The sequence below is a fragment of the Nicotiana tabacum genome, chromosome 8 (genome assembly GCF_000715075.1).
Source record: "Nicotiana tabacum cultivar K326 chromosome 8, ASM71507v2, whole genome shotgun sequence".
In the NCBI taxonomy this organism is placed as follows: Eukaryota; Viridiplantae; Streptophyta; class Magnoliopsida; order Solanales; family Solanaceae; genus Nicotiana; species Nicotiana tabacum.
Genome location: NC_134087.1, coordinates 62,919,759 through 62,935,076, shown reverse-complemented (window position 1 = coordinate 62,935,076; position 15,318 = coordinate 62,919,759). Strand labels below are relative to the sequence as shown.

At 42.6% G+C, this 15,318-nt stretch overlaps 2 protein-coding genes across 2 annotated transcripts; both read left to right on the top strand.

Annotated features, from left to right (window-relative positions):
- The first annotated feature begins 3,195 nt into the window (after positions 1–3,195).
- LOC142163123 (uncharacterized) lies at positions 3,196–8,590 on the top strand. Its single transcript, XM_075220377.1, has 6 exons — positions 3,196–3,681; positions 4,060–5,005; positions 5,519–5,875; positions 6,020–6,312; positions 6,457–6,748; positions 8,001–8,590. Exons 1-6 carry the CDS (start codon positions 3,196–3,198, stop codon positions 8,588–8,590), a joined length of 2,964 nt encoding a protein of 987 aa, XP_075076478.1.
- A 2,714-nt stretch (positions 8,591–11,304) lies between these two features.
- On the top strand, positions 11,305–12,168 carry LOC142163122 (uncharacterized). The gene has a single exon (XM_075220376.1). The coding sequence runs from the start codon at positions 11,305–11,307 to the stop codon at positions 12,166–12,168; it is 864 nt and encodes a 287-aa protein (XP_075076477.1).
- Positions 12,169–15,318: the final 3,150 nt, after the last annotated feature.

The following is a 15,318-nucleotide window of genomic DNA, read 5'->3' as shown; positions in this document are numbered from 1 at the left end:
CTATGGAGTACTTTTGGGATCAAATATGGAGAAAAAGAGGCCGATCGTAAAATTCCGTCAAGTAAACCACGCGAAACAGCTCAAGTTAGAACTGAAAGAGGACTGCCGCGGTTCCACCGCGGCAGAACCGCGGTAGAAGTGGGCTGCAGACAAAGTGAGAATCAGAGAGCATGTTTGGCCGAGACCGCGGCAGAACCGCGGCGGAGGCGGAGAACTTCAGGGACTAAAGTGCAAAACACGGGATTTTTAGCCCAAAACCCTATTTTTAACACTAGACTTCGCCCAAGAGAGGCAGGTAATGTTTTTGGAGAGTACTTTGGCAAGAAGAACAAGTGTGAGAGATCACCCAAAACATCTTGGTTTCTTCTTCTGTTTATTTTTCTTGCAAGTTTTATGATGAATATTATTTTAGTTTATTTACCCATAGTTATGAGTAGCTAAATCCTTTGTCTAAGGTTTTGATGGAACCTATTGGGGGATGAACTTCTTGTTTATGTGAATACAAATTGCTAGTCTCAATCTTTATTTGTTCAACTTTGTGTATGTTGTAGTTAATTGACAGGATCCTCAATTAGCTGTGCCTATTTAGTGTGCATAACTCGGGAGAGAGTGCATATTTAGGTTATTGTTGAACAACACCACTCCCAAAGTATAAGAGGGATCTATAACTGCGGGTTTAAAGACGGGATTAGGGATAACGAAGCCTTGAGTGCAATCTAAAGTGAACCGTGTTAATTAGAGCTAGCTAGTGTATCTCGGGAGAGTGCATTGAGTATATTACTATGATTACCCGGGGGAGATTTACGGTAAGATGAGCGTTCATGATTGATAGAGAAGTGTTGGTCAATTTGTATGAAGCATAAACAGAAGGGATTCCATCAATAGGGGAAGTCATTACGTTAGCGTTTTCTCATTATTGTTTACAATCTTAGCATCCTTAGTTTACAGCTGTTTATTTACTTGCAATTTTAGTTATTGAAGACACCATCAACTGTGATTCAAACATTTGGGGAAATTGGTTCTCAAGAGTTTAGTGGGTCTAAAGATAGTGATTGATAGGTTAACTCTCTGTGGATTCGACTCTAGGCAGAATACTCAGGTTATATTTGCAACGTCCGCATTGTCCTTTTTATAAGGCATAGTTGGGCGTGATCAAATATTGGCGCCGTTGCTGGGGAATTAACGGAATTATCAATTACCATTGATAGAAATACAAAAATTCTTACTGCAGTCAGTTTTCTCTACACCAAATTTTTGATTGAAATTTTTGAAGGTTGTTGATGTGGTTGCACAGGTGTATGCCTAGAAACTCTACGAGGACTGGAGAACTACTTGAAGGACTCTCAGACCCCGAGAAAACATTCCGGGTATTGAACCGTGCCAACAAAAGACTTCAACAACCTCATCAACACACAAACTCGAAATTGACATGGGTAACGTAGACAACGTCAACGGAAACGTCAGAGATATGGCACCTCCTGTGCCTGAGGCTGACTATATGACTGGGCACAACCCACAGCTGACAATCTGGACACTGCCATTGTTGTGCCTGCAATACAAGCTGAATCGTTCCAGATCACGAACAACATGTTGCACTTGCTACAAAACAAGGGACTATTTTCTGGGACACCATCCGAAGATCCTCAGTAGCACTTGAAGAACTTTCTGTCGATTTGCAAAACACAAAGGCAACCCAATGTAACTCCGGAAGCAATCAGGCTGTTATTATTTCTATTCTCGGTGACAATAGCTGCTCAGGTCTGGCTAAACTCACTCCCCATAAACTCTATAGAAACTTGGGATGAGTTAGTCAAGCAATTTCACATCAGGTTCCACCCGCCCAACAAAACAGCTCAACAAATTGATGAGATCGTGAGCTTTAAACAGAAACCAATGGAGACACTGCATGAGACATGGAACCGGTTTAAAGGAATGTTGGTTATATGTCCACACCATGGTATTCCAGATCAGATGTTGGGACAACGATTTTACATGGGACTGTCAGATAGCATGAAGAACATTGTAGATGCCTCAGCTGGTGGGGCATTTTTGAGCAAAACTTGGAGAGAAGGTCAGAGTCTGCTTGACAAAATGGCTCAGAATTCGGGGTGGACGGTGAGGAATGCACCTATCACTCCAGTGGTGAACTCAGTGCCTTTTGACCCATCAAATTCCATGGCTGAAAATGTGGCGAACCTCTTGACACAGATGAGCATACTCACCAAAAAGGTGGAGGAATCAGGCCAGAAACAACAAGTGCACATTGTAGATACTACCAATGGGGGCTTGTGCACATCTTGCATTAGTCAACCAGTTGGTAATCCTTAGAATGCAGAACATGATCATCATCATCAGCACCCTGAAGACATGAACTATGTGTCAAACTATGGAGGCCAGAGACGGGGCAATCAGAACTGGGGTCAGCAAACTCAGCAACCATACAGACCACCTCAGCCACAGTACAACGCTGGAAACATGGGAGGTATGAGACCTCCCAACAATATGGCACCTTATCCAAGGCCACAAGGGTACAACAATCAATAGTAAGGGTATCCCCCACCTCAGCAACAGCATGGTGGAAGGCAAGAAGATGGGTTCACTAGACTTGAAGCAATGATGCAGCAGGTTATTGGGTCCAATGCAAAAATAAATGAAAGAGTAGATGCACATGACGGAGCAATCAAAAATATTAAAGTGCAATTGGGCCAAATTTCAATGTCTCTAAACAATCGTCCTCAGGGGACATTACCTACAGACACCCAGATTAATCCAAAAGATCAGGGCCCAAAGCAGCTAATGGCGGTGAGTCTCCGTAATGGCAGGGATCTAGATGTAGAACAAGAGAGAGCTCGAGAAAATATACAGGCTGAGACATTCATTCCAGTGCCCATTGAGCTGGATGAGTCTACGATACTGACAGAGGCGACAGTCCAGCCTGCTCAGGAAGAAAAGAACATTCAGCAGGAGACCGAGAAAGTAGCTGAGCCAGTTGAAGAGCCAGTAGTTGAAATAGTAGCTGATAAAGAGAAGTCCCAAGTGATTGGGACGAAGAAACCTCCTGCACCCTTTCCACAGAGGCTGGCTAAGCATCAAAATGAGGAGCAGTATAAAAAGTTCTTTGAAATGCTCAAACAAATCTAGGTAAATATTCCACTGATTGAAGCTTTAAAGGAGATGCCTGGGTACGCAAAAATGATGAAGGACTTGATGTCCCGAAAATTTGATTTTCAAGACTTGGCTACGGTTACACTTACTCAGACCTGTAGTGCAGTGGTGACGAGACCTATTGCTGAAAAGCTGTCTGATCCAGGTAGCTTTACAATTCCATGCACTATTGGGAATTTCGCCTTTGCTAAAGCGCTCTGTGATTTAGGGGCCAGCATTAATATTATGCCCATGGCTATCTATAAGAGGTTGGGCATTAGGAGAGTTAGACCCACCTCCATGTTGTTGCAGCTAGCCGACAGGACTGTGAAGCGTCCATTCGGTATCCTTGATGATGTGCTTATTCAGGTGGGGAAATTTGTGTTCCCTGCAGATTTTGTGATCTTGGATTCCAAAGTGGATGAAGAGATTCCTATAATCCTAGGAAGACTATTCTTGGCCACGGGGAGAGCTCTGATTGACTGTGAGACTGGGGAGCTCAAAATGAGACTCAATGATGAGGAAATAACATTCAATGTGCAGAAGTCTATGAGGCGACCAAGCGAGTTCGCCAATTGCTCTCTTATTGATGCCATGGATGTAATTGTAGAGTCCGATTATGAGGTGTTGACAATTGAGGACCCCCTGACTACATGTTTGATGAACTTAGATGAAGTGAATGGTGAAGATTTGGCGGAATGGGTGTTGGCATTGGAAGGTAGAGGGTGCTAGGAGAGAAATCTAGAGTTTGAGCCCTTGCACTTAGAAAAGAGAGAAACTCCTCCAGCTAAGCCATCCATTGAAGAACCAGCAAAGCTGGAGTTAAAGCCATTGCCATCCCACCTCAGGTATGAATTTTTGGGACCTGACTCCACATTACCTGTTATTATCTCTTCTAGTTTGTTAGATGTGCAGGTTCAAAAACTTTTACAGGTACTAAAGGAGTGCAAAACTGCCATAGGGTGGACCATGGCAGACATCAGGGGGATCAGCCCCGCCTACTGCATGCACAAGATTCTGCTGGAAGAGGGGCACAAACCTTCCAGGGAACATCAGAGGAGGCTGAACCCCAACATGAAGGAAGTGGTGAAGAAGGAGGTGATAAAGTGGTTGGATGCGGGAATTATTTTCCCAATCTCTGACAGCAGCTGGGTGAGCCCAGTGCAATGTGTTCCTAAAAAGGGTGGCATGACGGTTGTGACAAATGACAACAATGAATTGATCTCAACAAGAACCGTCACAGGCTGGAGAATTTTTATGGACTATCGAAAGTTGAATCTAGCCACCCGGAAAGACCACTTCCCACTTCCCTTCATTGATCAGATGTTGGAAAGATTGGCAGGGAGGTCACACTTTTGTTTTCTGAATGGGTACTCAGGGTACAATCAGATCTCCATTGCACCGGAGGACAGAGAAAAGACCTCCTTCACATGCCCGTATGGCATTTATGCCTTTAGACGGATGCCATTTGGCCTATGCAACGCACCTACCACATTCCAACGGTGCATGATGTCCATATTCACTGACATGGTTGAGGACATAATGGAGGTGTTCATGGATGACTTCTCAGTGGTGGGGAATTCATTTGATGAGTGCCTGATAAATCTGACGTGTGTGCTGAAACGGTGCATCGAGACTAACTTGGTTCTGAACTGGGAGAAGTGCCATTTCATGGTACAAGAAGGCATAGTCTTGGGGCACCGGGTGTCAAGAAAGGGAATAGAGGTGGATCGCGCAAAAGTTGATGTAATTGCAAAGCTGCCTCCACCAACTTCAGTCAAAGCCATCAGAAGCTTCCTTGGACATGCCGGTTTTTACCGGAGGTTCATAAAAGACTTCTCCAAAATCGCCAACCCTCTCTGTAAGTTGTTAGAAAAAAGATCACCTGTTTTTGTTTTCTGATGATTGTAGGGTAGCATTTGAGGAGTTGAAAAAGAGACTGGTCATAGCACCCATCATAGTTGCCCCAACTGGGAGCAACCGTTTGAACTAATGTGTGATGCCAGTGAGGGCCAGCGGAAAGACAAACTGATGCACCAAATCTACTATGTTAGTAGAACGCTAAGTGGAGCCCAGTTGAACTACACTGTGACTGAAAAGGAGATGTTGGTTGTAGTGTCCTCATTTGACAAGTTCCGATCCTACCTGATAGGGTCCAAGGTAATTGTATATACTGACCATGCAGCTCTCAGGTACTTAATAGAAAAGAAAAAATCTAAGCCACACCTGATTCGTTGGGTGTTGCTATTGCAAGAGTTCGATCTTGAGATTCGTGACCGTAAGGGCACTGAGAATTAAGTCGCTGATCATCTATCACGACTTGAGGGAGCTAAAAATGTAGTTGAGGTTGAGGAAATACTGGAAACTTTTCCAGACGAGCAGCTGCTCACCACCACTCATCAGGAAGCGCCATGGTATGCAGACTTTGCTAATTACATGGCCAGTGGTATAGTTCCTCACGACCTTTCATCGGTCCAAAGGAAAAGATTTTTTCGTGAAAGCCGCCAGTATTACTGGGATGAACCTTATCTGTTTAGAATATGCCTTGATAATATGATCCGGAGATGCGTCCCCGAGATAGAGCAATTTTCTGTTTTGCAGGCTTGTCACGCATCGGCGTATGGTGGAAACTTTGGAGGGGTTAGGACAACGGCAAAGGTGCTAGAGGCTGCATTCTTCTGGCCGACAGTGTTTAAAGATACGCACCTATGGGTGAAGGGCTGCAATGAATGTCAGCGGACCGGGAACATTTCCCGACGCCACGAGATGCCCATGAACCCAATTCAAGAGGTGGAAGTGTTTGACGTCTGGGGGATTGACTTCATGGGTCCCTTCGTCAGCTCCTATGGCAATAAGTACATTATTGTTGCTGTAGACTATGTGTCCAAATGGGTGGAAGCTGCGGCGTTACCCACCAATGATGCAAAAGTGGTGGTGGGATTTCTAAAGAAGAACATATTCACCCGCTTTGGGACACCACGAGCAATTATCAGTGATGGAGGCACTCATTTCTGCAACAGGGCCTTTGAAAAGTTGCTTGCTAAGTACGATGTGCGCCACAAGGTGGCTACTCCTTACCACCCGCAAACTAGTGGACAGGTTGAAGTGTCCAACAGAGAAATCAAGAGTGTGTTAACCAAAACTGTGAACGCCACAAGAACTGATTGGGCGAGGAAGCTAGATGATGCACTCTAGGCTTATAGAACTGCCTTCAAAACTCCAATTGGTAAGTCACCATACAAGTTGGTGTTTGGGAAGGCCTGCCACCTGCCAGTGGAACTTGAACATAAAGCGTGGTGGGCATTGAAACAGCTGAACTTAGACATGGAAGCTGCGGGCACGTCAAGAGTCACTGAATTGCATGAGCTCGAGGAGTTCAGATATCTTGCTTTTGAGAGTACAAAATTGTACAAGGAGAGAATAAAGAGGCTGCACGACCAGAACATTGTTGAGAAAAATTTCAAACCCGGGGACATGGTATTGCTATACAACTCAAGACTACGTCTGTTCCCACGTAAACTTAAGTCGCGATGGTTTGGACCATTTCGAGTAGTTGAAGTTTTCCCTTCAGGAGCTGTTGAGATTGCCACAGAGAATGACTCTCGTACATTCAGAGTCAATGGTCAAAGATTGAAGCCATATGTGGGCATGAGCGAGAAAAAGAAAGTGTCTGCGCTGCACCTGACTGAACCACAGAGGTCGAGCGAGCCTTAAATGCGCTCATCCTGCGTCATGCCGCGACGTTAAATCAGGCGCTGCGTGGGAGGCAACCCACGAAATTGTTGTAAGTGTAACACATTATATGAAAAAAAAAATCAAAAAATCAGACAACTGCCCAGACCGCGGTTCCACCGCGACCGCGGTCAGAGACCCCCTCTAAACTTTGTTCACCGCGTTTCCACTGCGACCGTGGTGGAACCGCAATGGGAACCCCTCTCTGAACTTCGTCTACCGCGGTTCAACCACGACCGCGGCAGAACCGTGGCAGACCCCGTCGGGCCCAGGTATGCAAAAAAAAAAAATTTTATTCACCCCCCCCCCTTTCTAATTCACCTAACCCTTCACCCACCCTAAAACAATTATTCCCCCTCTTTATTCAGAAACAAAACGACACCCCCCCTCCCCCAAAAAAAATAAAACCCAAATCCTTTCTTCTCTTTCTCTCTCAAATCCCTCCCTCACTCCCAAAAAGCAACCATTGTTATCTTCTCCACACCTCCTCTCACCACTACCCACCCCTTTCAACCTTCATCAAGTAAGTGTTCTCTTCTTTTTTATTCTATTTCTTCTTCTAATTAGTGTAATTTAGTCTAAACTAGTTTAGTTAAACCCTAGGTAGGAATAGTGTAGATTTTCTTTCAATTTTTGCTTCTTCTCTGTTGTTATTGTTATATTTGCTTCTTGTGGATTTGTTTGGTGCTAAAATGGTTGGGTCTTTCTTATACTTCGATTGTGGGGGTTGTTTAGATGATTTGGAGGCCTAGAAATAATTTTTGCGGTGTAGTTTGGTGGAGGGCCCTTTTGGCCGAAAATTTGGGGCTTGTGGTGCTATTTTGAGGCATTTTGTGCCTATCCTAGGTTGTGGTGGTGTTGTATTTGGTGAATGGTGGTGTTATATTTAACGTGAATCACTTGAGGGAGTAAGTGTGGGGTGTTGTATGCCAGAATTTGTAAGAAAGTTGTGGGGCCATTGTGGAGGTTGTAACCTGGAACACCTCACTAGTTGGGGGTTTGGCATAGTGTATGAATGGATTAAATGGGGGATATTATTTGGTGCCATCGGGTGGTGAAGTCTGAGTAACCATCCGGCTGGCACATGTAGGATATATTTTATGGTTCTCTTGTATTCTTTGCAGGTCATATGGCTCGTAAGCAGCAAAAGAGATCGGCAGGCACGTCCCAACAGCCTACATATGATGCCTCAAGGTTCAAATCAGAATTGGTAGAGGACGACTTTCATGCCAAGGCCTCAAAGAGCTTCATCCCTGAGATTCTGATTGACAGGGCAGCCCTCCGTGCAGAAAAGGAGGAGATGTATGAGGAAATACGGTGGAGGGAAATGGAGTTCTTATTTGATGAACCTGAAACAGTGAACATGATGATTGTAAGAGAGTTCTACGCGAACTGCCCATCACATACGTTGCGGGAGGTGACTATGTGGGGCAAATGGGTAGATGCCTCAGTTGAAACTATTCAACAGGTGTTGCGGCTACCCCAGTTTACGGGTGACGTTGACTATTACCAGGATGCACCAAGAGTCACTTGGGATATTATGACTGATGCACTATGCGTAGGGGGGCAACCAATCTGGATATGTGACAATATCACCTTGAACTCCAATTCATTCACCCATTTGGCTAAGTGTTGGCTCACTGTCATTTGCAGCCGGTTCTTGCCCTCAGGCAATATGACTAAAGTGAACTTCCAAAGAGCCCTCTTGACATGATGCTTTGTCACAAAGAAAGATTTTGATGCGGCAAGACTTATTGGTGATGAAATGATCATACGGTCCCCGCTGAGGTCAAAGGGATTCTACTTCCCCTCCCTTGTGACTACATTGTGCCTGCTGAAGAATGTCCCCACCAATCCTACTGATGTAGACTTGCCCCCTAAAGCATCTTTCAAAGCTTCAAGCATCAGAGTAGGCAGGGGTGCACGCACCACCATTCAGATCGATGATGAGGATGATGACCCGGTTCCCATGGCACCATCCAGGAGATCCTATGACAGTGCCAGACCCTCTCGGCGCCCCCATGCTGAGGAAGGCTTATCCAGATCACAGTCCACCCAGCCTATGTTGCGTACTATAGAGGAAGAGTTCGCGGATCTTCTCACCTCGGTGGAGTGCCTACACACGCGTATGGATTAGAGCTGGGCATATATCGGGTAAAACCGATAACCCGAACCGTTAATTATTTACTGGGTTATCGGTATTGGGTTATTGGGTTAACGGTTCGGTAACAGTTTAGAATTGTTTCACTATTGGGTTATCGGTTCGGGCCTCGGTTTGCCAATTTTGTTAATGGGTTAACCGATAATCCTATAAGAATTAATAAAATTATGACTTTACCCTTAAGTATATACATATGTTAGGGCTTCAGTTCATTCTCTCCTATTCTTTCTCAGTCGCACTCTTCAGTTGCTTCATCTTCAATCTTTATAGACCTTACTAGTTACTCCTAGCGTAAGTCTTTAGTATTATACATTAGGCTTTTAATTTCTATAACGAAATTCATCTTCAAATTGATACTTTTGACTATTAATGATTATTATTTTTTTTATTTTCGTTCCTTAATTTTGTGGGCTCACGTAGTGCAGCCTATACCTACGACCAATTTCTCTTCGCACTTATCAATTCTCAATCGACAATCTTCGTCAGTTTCAGGGATATTTTTGAACATTATTCTTCTGTATAGTGCTGAGCTTTGACAACATGACAGTATTTTCTTACCTTCTAGGTGTTTTTCATTTCCGTGTTAGTATTGCCCATGCACAGATCAAGATTTTGCTTTATGGTTTCTTTTTTCAAGTTAGGCATTTGACAAACAATATCCAGTTTATCTTGGACTGTTAGTACTATATGTTTGGACTTGTTAATTTTAAGGTGAAATGGCTACTACTTTGTATTATTATTAATGTATTTGGACAACTGTTGTTGAAGAATTAATATTATTCCAATTGTGGCCATGGGACATAACGCAGAAATGGGTAGTATACTATATGTGAATTCATCTCTTTTTTGCTTAACTCCAGTGAATTGTCTTTTTTTTTTGCTTAACTCTAGATTGAGTTATCTTATCGGGTAAACCGATAACCGAACCGATAATGATCGATAACCGATTAACCGATAACCGATAATCAATATCTTATCGGTCCGATTATTGGTTTATCAAATTTGTAAACCGATAACCGATATGCTAAATCGATAATATTCATAACCGAACCGAACCGACCGATGCCCACCCCTAGTATGGATGCCATGTCTCAGCGGCAGGCCAGGTCTGAGAGCCGGTTTATGTCCTGGTTACGTGCTTTGGGGAAAGCTTGGCATGTGGACCCCAGTACCGTCTCTGACTCTGATTGAGGCTCAGGGAAGTCTTCTTACCCTTCTGCTCGTTATTTTTGATATGACATGGGGACATGCCATAATGTTTAAGTGTGGGGTGGAAGACTTGCTCGGGTAATGTATTGTAGTGTATATAGACATGGTGTATGTTGTAGTATTTGATTGGTGTTGTTGTGTATAATTGACTGTACTCACATTGGAAGTAACTGACTTGGCCCAACGACAGACACTTGTCGACGGGTCTCTTAAGGGTCAAAGTCGGATTTAAAAATAAATAAATGTAGAAGACTCTTCCTGAGGACGGACCACTTGGACAGTACTCTTGAGGGAAGTTTTCCATGTAGTTTCTTTATTTTATTTTATTTTTTCTTTTTTAGGTAGTGTAGTAATTTTCCCTTGGTTTTTCTTTTGACCACGGTTCTTTTCCAAGGCCTTTCCTTGAACCGGGTTAGGTAGATTTTTCTTTTGTAGTTTTAGGACCAAAATGGGTGAAGGCTAGAATGCAACCCTTGATGTACACACCTCCTGAGAATAACAAAAACGAACATGAGGGTGCGACGTCTAGGCTCGTTTGTAGACTCGTAAATCTATGCCTTAATTTTGCACATCCTGTCTTGCTTGAACGCTCGTATGAGTGTGTTGATAAACTAATTCGGAATGAGTTACATGCCAAGTGTGTGTGAGCTATTACTTGTATTCTGTGCTTGCATGTGATACCTAGAACTTGCCCTGTGTGTTTGCAAAGCGAAATAGAAGCTGTTTGATTTTAGAGATGTTTGAGGCATTTCTTTGTGTAGCCTGTATATTTGTGAATCCACTTGTATATATTGCCATAGTTAACCCCTTTGAGCCTGAAGCCTGTTCTTTGATAACCCTATAATGACCTATATCCCTATGTTTGAGTAGTTTGACTATTTGAACTTGTACCTCCTAGGAGCACTTGAATTACTAAAGAACATACAAAAGTCAAAGTGTGGGGTGGTAAGGAAGTAGGAAAAAGGGGAATCAGGAAAGAAATACTTGAATGGTGCAATGGATTTGTAAAGAAAAAAAAAGAGAAGAAAACAAAACAAAAAGAAAGAAAAAAATTATGCATGCCAGTTGAGGAAGGAGGAATAGGTTTCAGGTCACTGCATGATGTAGCAAAGGCATTATTCAGCAAGTTGTGGTGGAATTTCAGAACAAAACCAAGCCTATGGAGCTCTTTCGTATGTCAGAAATACTGTAAAAAATTGAATTCTGTAATTGTTCCATGGAAAAGGGGGTCTCACATTTGGAGAAAAATGTTGGAATGTAGAGATCTGATTGAACATCAAATCTTTTGGCAAATAAAAAAGGGATCCTCACTATTTTGGTTTGAAAACTGGACAGGTCTTGGGGCACTATATTTTTTAGTTCCTCAGGACTTTGGCATTGATGAAACTGTACAAAATGTACATGATGTTACCTTAGATGGTGAGTGGGATGTGGACAGGTTATTTGAACTGCTTCTTGAAGACTTACCAGTACACATTCTGGAGAAAATCAAACCACCTTCACCTCAGCAGGTTCTTGACATGCCTTGTTGGATGCTGGAAACAAGAGGATATTTCAGTGTTAAGTCAGCATCGGATTATACGAGAAGAAGAGACGAACCAAGAACAGCTTATAGGATGATTTGTGTAAAGGGGCTGCCTTTTAAAATAGCATTTTTCATGTGGAAAGTGTGGAAAGCAAAGCTACCTTTAGATGATTTCTTGAAAATGGTAGGCTACTGCATGCCATCAAAATGTTGGTGTTGTGTACAGCCTGACGAGGAATCTCTTCAACACTTGTTTTTTAGATCAGAAACTGCAAGGACAACTTGGAAGTATTTTCTATCGAGGGCAGGAATAGTTGTGGAGGGATTAACATTGCACCAAGCAATCACAAAATGTTGGACTGCAAATGTGTGCTTAAGGCTCAAACCAGTAATGTAAGTACTCCCCTCATGTGTAGTCTGGGAACTTTGGAAAAGAAGAAATAGTATGAAGTATGGTGATGCTGTGACAACTAGCAGGGTGATTTATCAAGTTTCATCAAATCTCCAGGCATTGGTGAAAGTGAGAAAGCCTGGGATGGACATGGTACCTCACAAATGGCAAGATCTATTAACTATGATGGAAAATTTCTCTCCTAAAATTAAGGTTACCAAAGTCATGTGGGAATTTCAAAGTGCAGGATGGCTAAAAGTTAATACGGATGGTGCATCGAGGGGAAATCCAGGCAGGAGCTCAATAGGTTTTTGTATAAGAAATAAAAATGGTGACATAGTCAAGTCAGTAGGGAAGGAGATTGAGGAGACAACAAACACAGTAGCTGAAGCGAAGGCCATGGTAGAAGCACTAAGGTTCTGCAGATTTCAACAATACTCTCATGTATGGCTTCAAACTGACTCAATGTTATTAAAAAAGATAATGGATGGGATCTGAAAACCACCATGGATCATATCTGAGCAGGTAAAGGAAATGATGCAACTAATAAATGGGGGCAATTACACAGTTACTCATATTCATAGGGAGGGCAACAAGCTGGCAGATCACTTGGCTAATTATGATTTAGATTATGGAGAAATAGAATGCCAACAATTCTGGCATCTAGATGCACAGGGAAGGAGGTTAGTTAATGAAGATAGGCTGCAATGTCCAAGTCTAAGGGTGAAGGTGGACAGGAGATAAGAAGCAAAGAGAAAAGGAAGAGCATTCAATCCACTGGGAGGACATTAAAGCAGATGCAAAAGGGTTTAAAGAAAAATGGAATGGATCGATACTTCCATGTGTGTTATGGAGAACATGCGATTCTCCTCAAAATGAGAGCATGGAAAAACATGATGGGCATGTCAAGTTTTGGACACAAATAGATGCCAATTCGTTTGGAGTCTGCACCAGCATGCTAGGGAATTTCGAGGATTTGCAGGTTTATAATTGTTTAATGCTGGAAGATGAAGGGCACTCGAGAACTGGTCAAACGAGTGGAACAAACATTAGCATGCGTTTTGGAAACATAAGACAAACCAAATGCTCGACAAAAGCTGGAAGCTCACGTTCTGAATGCTACAAACAAATGATTAAGCTAGAGAAGCTTACACACACATGGGCTAAACAACCAGCGTGGTGGAAAACTCGTGTTCGAGGAAAAGCTGAGTAAACATTCGTAGCTTTTTATTTTATTGCACGCCTATTTATTTGGAGCATATGCATGCCTACATACTTGGGAAGCTACAAATTCAATACTAAAAAGGAGTTCTCAAGGCTATCAAAAGGCATAGAAGCGTGCATGAAGTTCCAAAAAGAAGAGGCTTTGGGATTCCACATTTAAATGTTCAAGCATGCCTCACAACCTTTTATTATTATTTTAAATCATTCTCTTTGGGACCACTTGCAACGCCTGTTGATTGTTATAGCTTATGCTGGAGCGAGCTTTTCAAGCAAAACAGTGCAGCCAACGAGGAGCATCATTTGCGTTGAGATATTGTTTTAAAGCATTTGCTCATTAGGACATATTTCAAAGCATGATGCTTGTTACAGCTGCTGCTGGAGCACGCTCTTAAACATTGCAGCCCACGAGGAGTAGCTCCTTTAAATGCACACATGCTGGGATGAGCGTCACTTTTGAAGGAAATAAGAATGCATAAGCATGGGGATTACAACGCACGCCTATATTTTTTAACGAGAGATCTGGAGCAAAACAATAGGCAGCACCACTTTGGGACTAAGTCACGCAAGCAGAGATGAAATGGACAATATTGGAAATGCCAAGGCAGGTATGGGTGCAAATGGTTGAGCTTGCTGGGCAAAATGCATACACGCATGGGGGACATAATCCATCAACTCAACAGCCTTTGTTGGGAAAATAAAGGAACATTAGATGGACTTCTAAACAATTCACACGCCTGTTGTTCTTTAGGAATTGAACAGCCTTTGAATAAAGGCCTTTTTTTTATTCTAACAAATTTGCTTTTTTGCAGGAGCTATATGGGAATATAAAATGTTGGCATGTCATCTTTGTCTATTTTTAATGAAATTTCAATTGGTGGTATTAATGCATTGCATTCATTCCAATGGAAGGGATTTAAAAATAGGCAATTTCACATGCCATCACATGTCTACTTGTTGCACGCTTTTTTCAAATCACATGGCCATTACAATGACCATCACATGCATCCACAGGGTAACGCTGGATCGAGGTGCTGCTCACACCATCACATGAGTTTGCACGCTTGGAATCTGCAAATTGTTGATGATCGAGAAGGAAGCATGCTAAATGTGGAGTTGGCGGGATTTTGAGGAGTCAAATGGGCATTAAATAAATTCCATACTATTATTAAATTGCACGCCTATGATAAAATATGGGAAGGAGGCATGGAGTCCACGGGGAATCGGCAGAGTGGCCTGGACAAACAAGGCCCTCTTGGAATTTTAAAAAAATCTAACATTGGGTGGAGGAGTTGGTACATTTTTTAATACATGGATCATCTCCCAATCTTGGTATACACAAGCCTTATCGCATGATCCTTGGATAAAGAATGGGAACATGCAAGAGGAAGACATGTGCTTTGGGAATTAGGAATTAAATAAATTAACAAAGTGCACGCCTGGAGTCTTGAAAAGCTAAGCAGCACAAGCACTTTTGATAATGGACGTCTGATGTTTCAAGCACAAAGTGCACGACTGTCACAAAGTGCACACCTGATGTTCAAACACTTTTTACACAATGCACTTTCTATTCATGGCATGCCTGGTCGTGAAATATGGTCACCAATTGTGGGTGAAGAAGAGCGGAAGATGCACATGTGCAGAAATAGTGGCTACGAAGGAAATTACTGGACAAGGGCTATCTATGGCATTTGTTATTGGATCACAATGGACAACATGCAGCTGTACCATAAGGATAATGGACTCAAAATGCCAGTTTGGGCAAGTAAAGACTACAATAGATTTCATGTGATATCATCGTTGGACATTGTGTTCAACTTTGGTAATAGGATATTTGTAATTTTCAAAGCTTATTTCTTGAATTACTAAAGAACATACAAAAGTCAAAGTGTGGGGTGGTAAGGAAGTAGGAAAAAAGGGGAATCAGGAAAGAAA

What these genes read in the sequence shown, in the direction of transcription:
- LOC142163123 (XM_075220377.1), top strand. Translation starts at nt 3,196, where the DNA reads ATGAAGGACTTGATGTCCCGAAAATTTGATTTTCAAGACTTGGCTACG. An exon ending in ATGAGGAAATAACATTCAAT is followed by an intron (nt 3,682 to 4,059) that starts GTGCAGAAGTCT and finishes TTAGATGTGCAG; the next exon opens with GTTCAAAAACTTTTACAGGT. An exon ending in GGTGAAGGGCTGCAATGAAT is followed by an intron (nt 5,876 to 6,019) that starts GTCAGCGGACCG and finishes TTGTTGCTGTAG; the next exon opens with ACTATGTGTCCAAATGGGTG.
- LOC142163122 (XM_075220376.1), top strand. Translation starts at nt 11,305, where the DNA reads ATGCCAGTTGAGGAAGGAGGAATAGGTTTCAGGTCACTGCATGATGTA.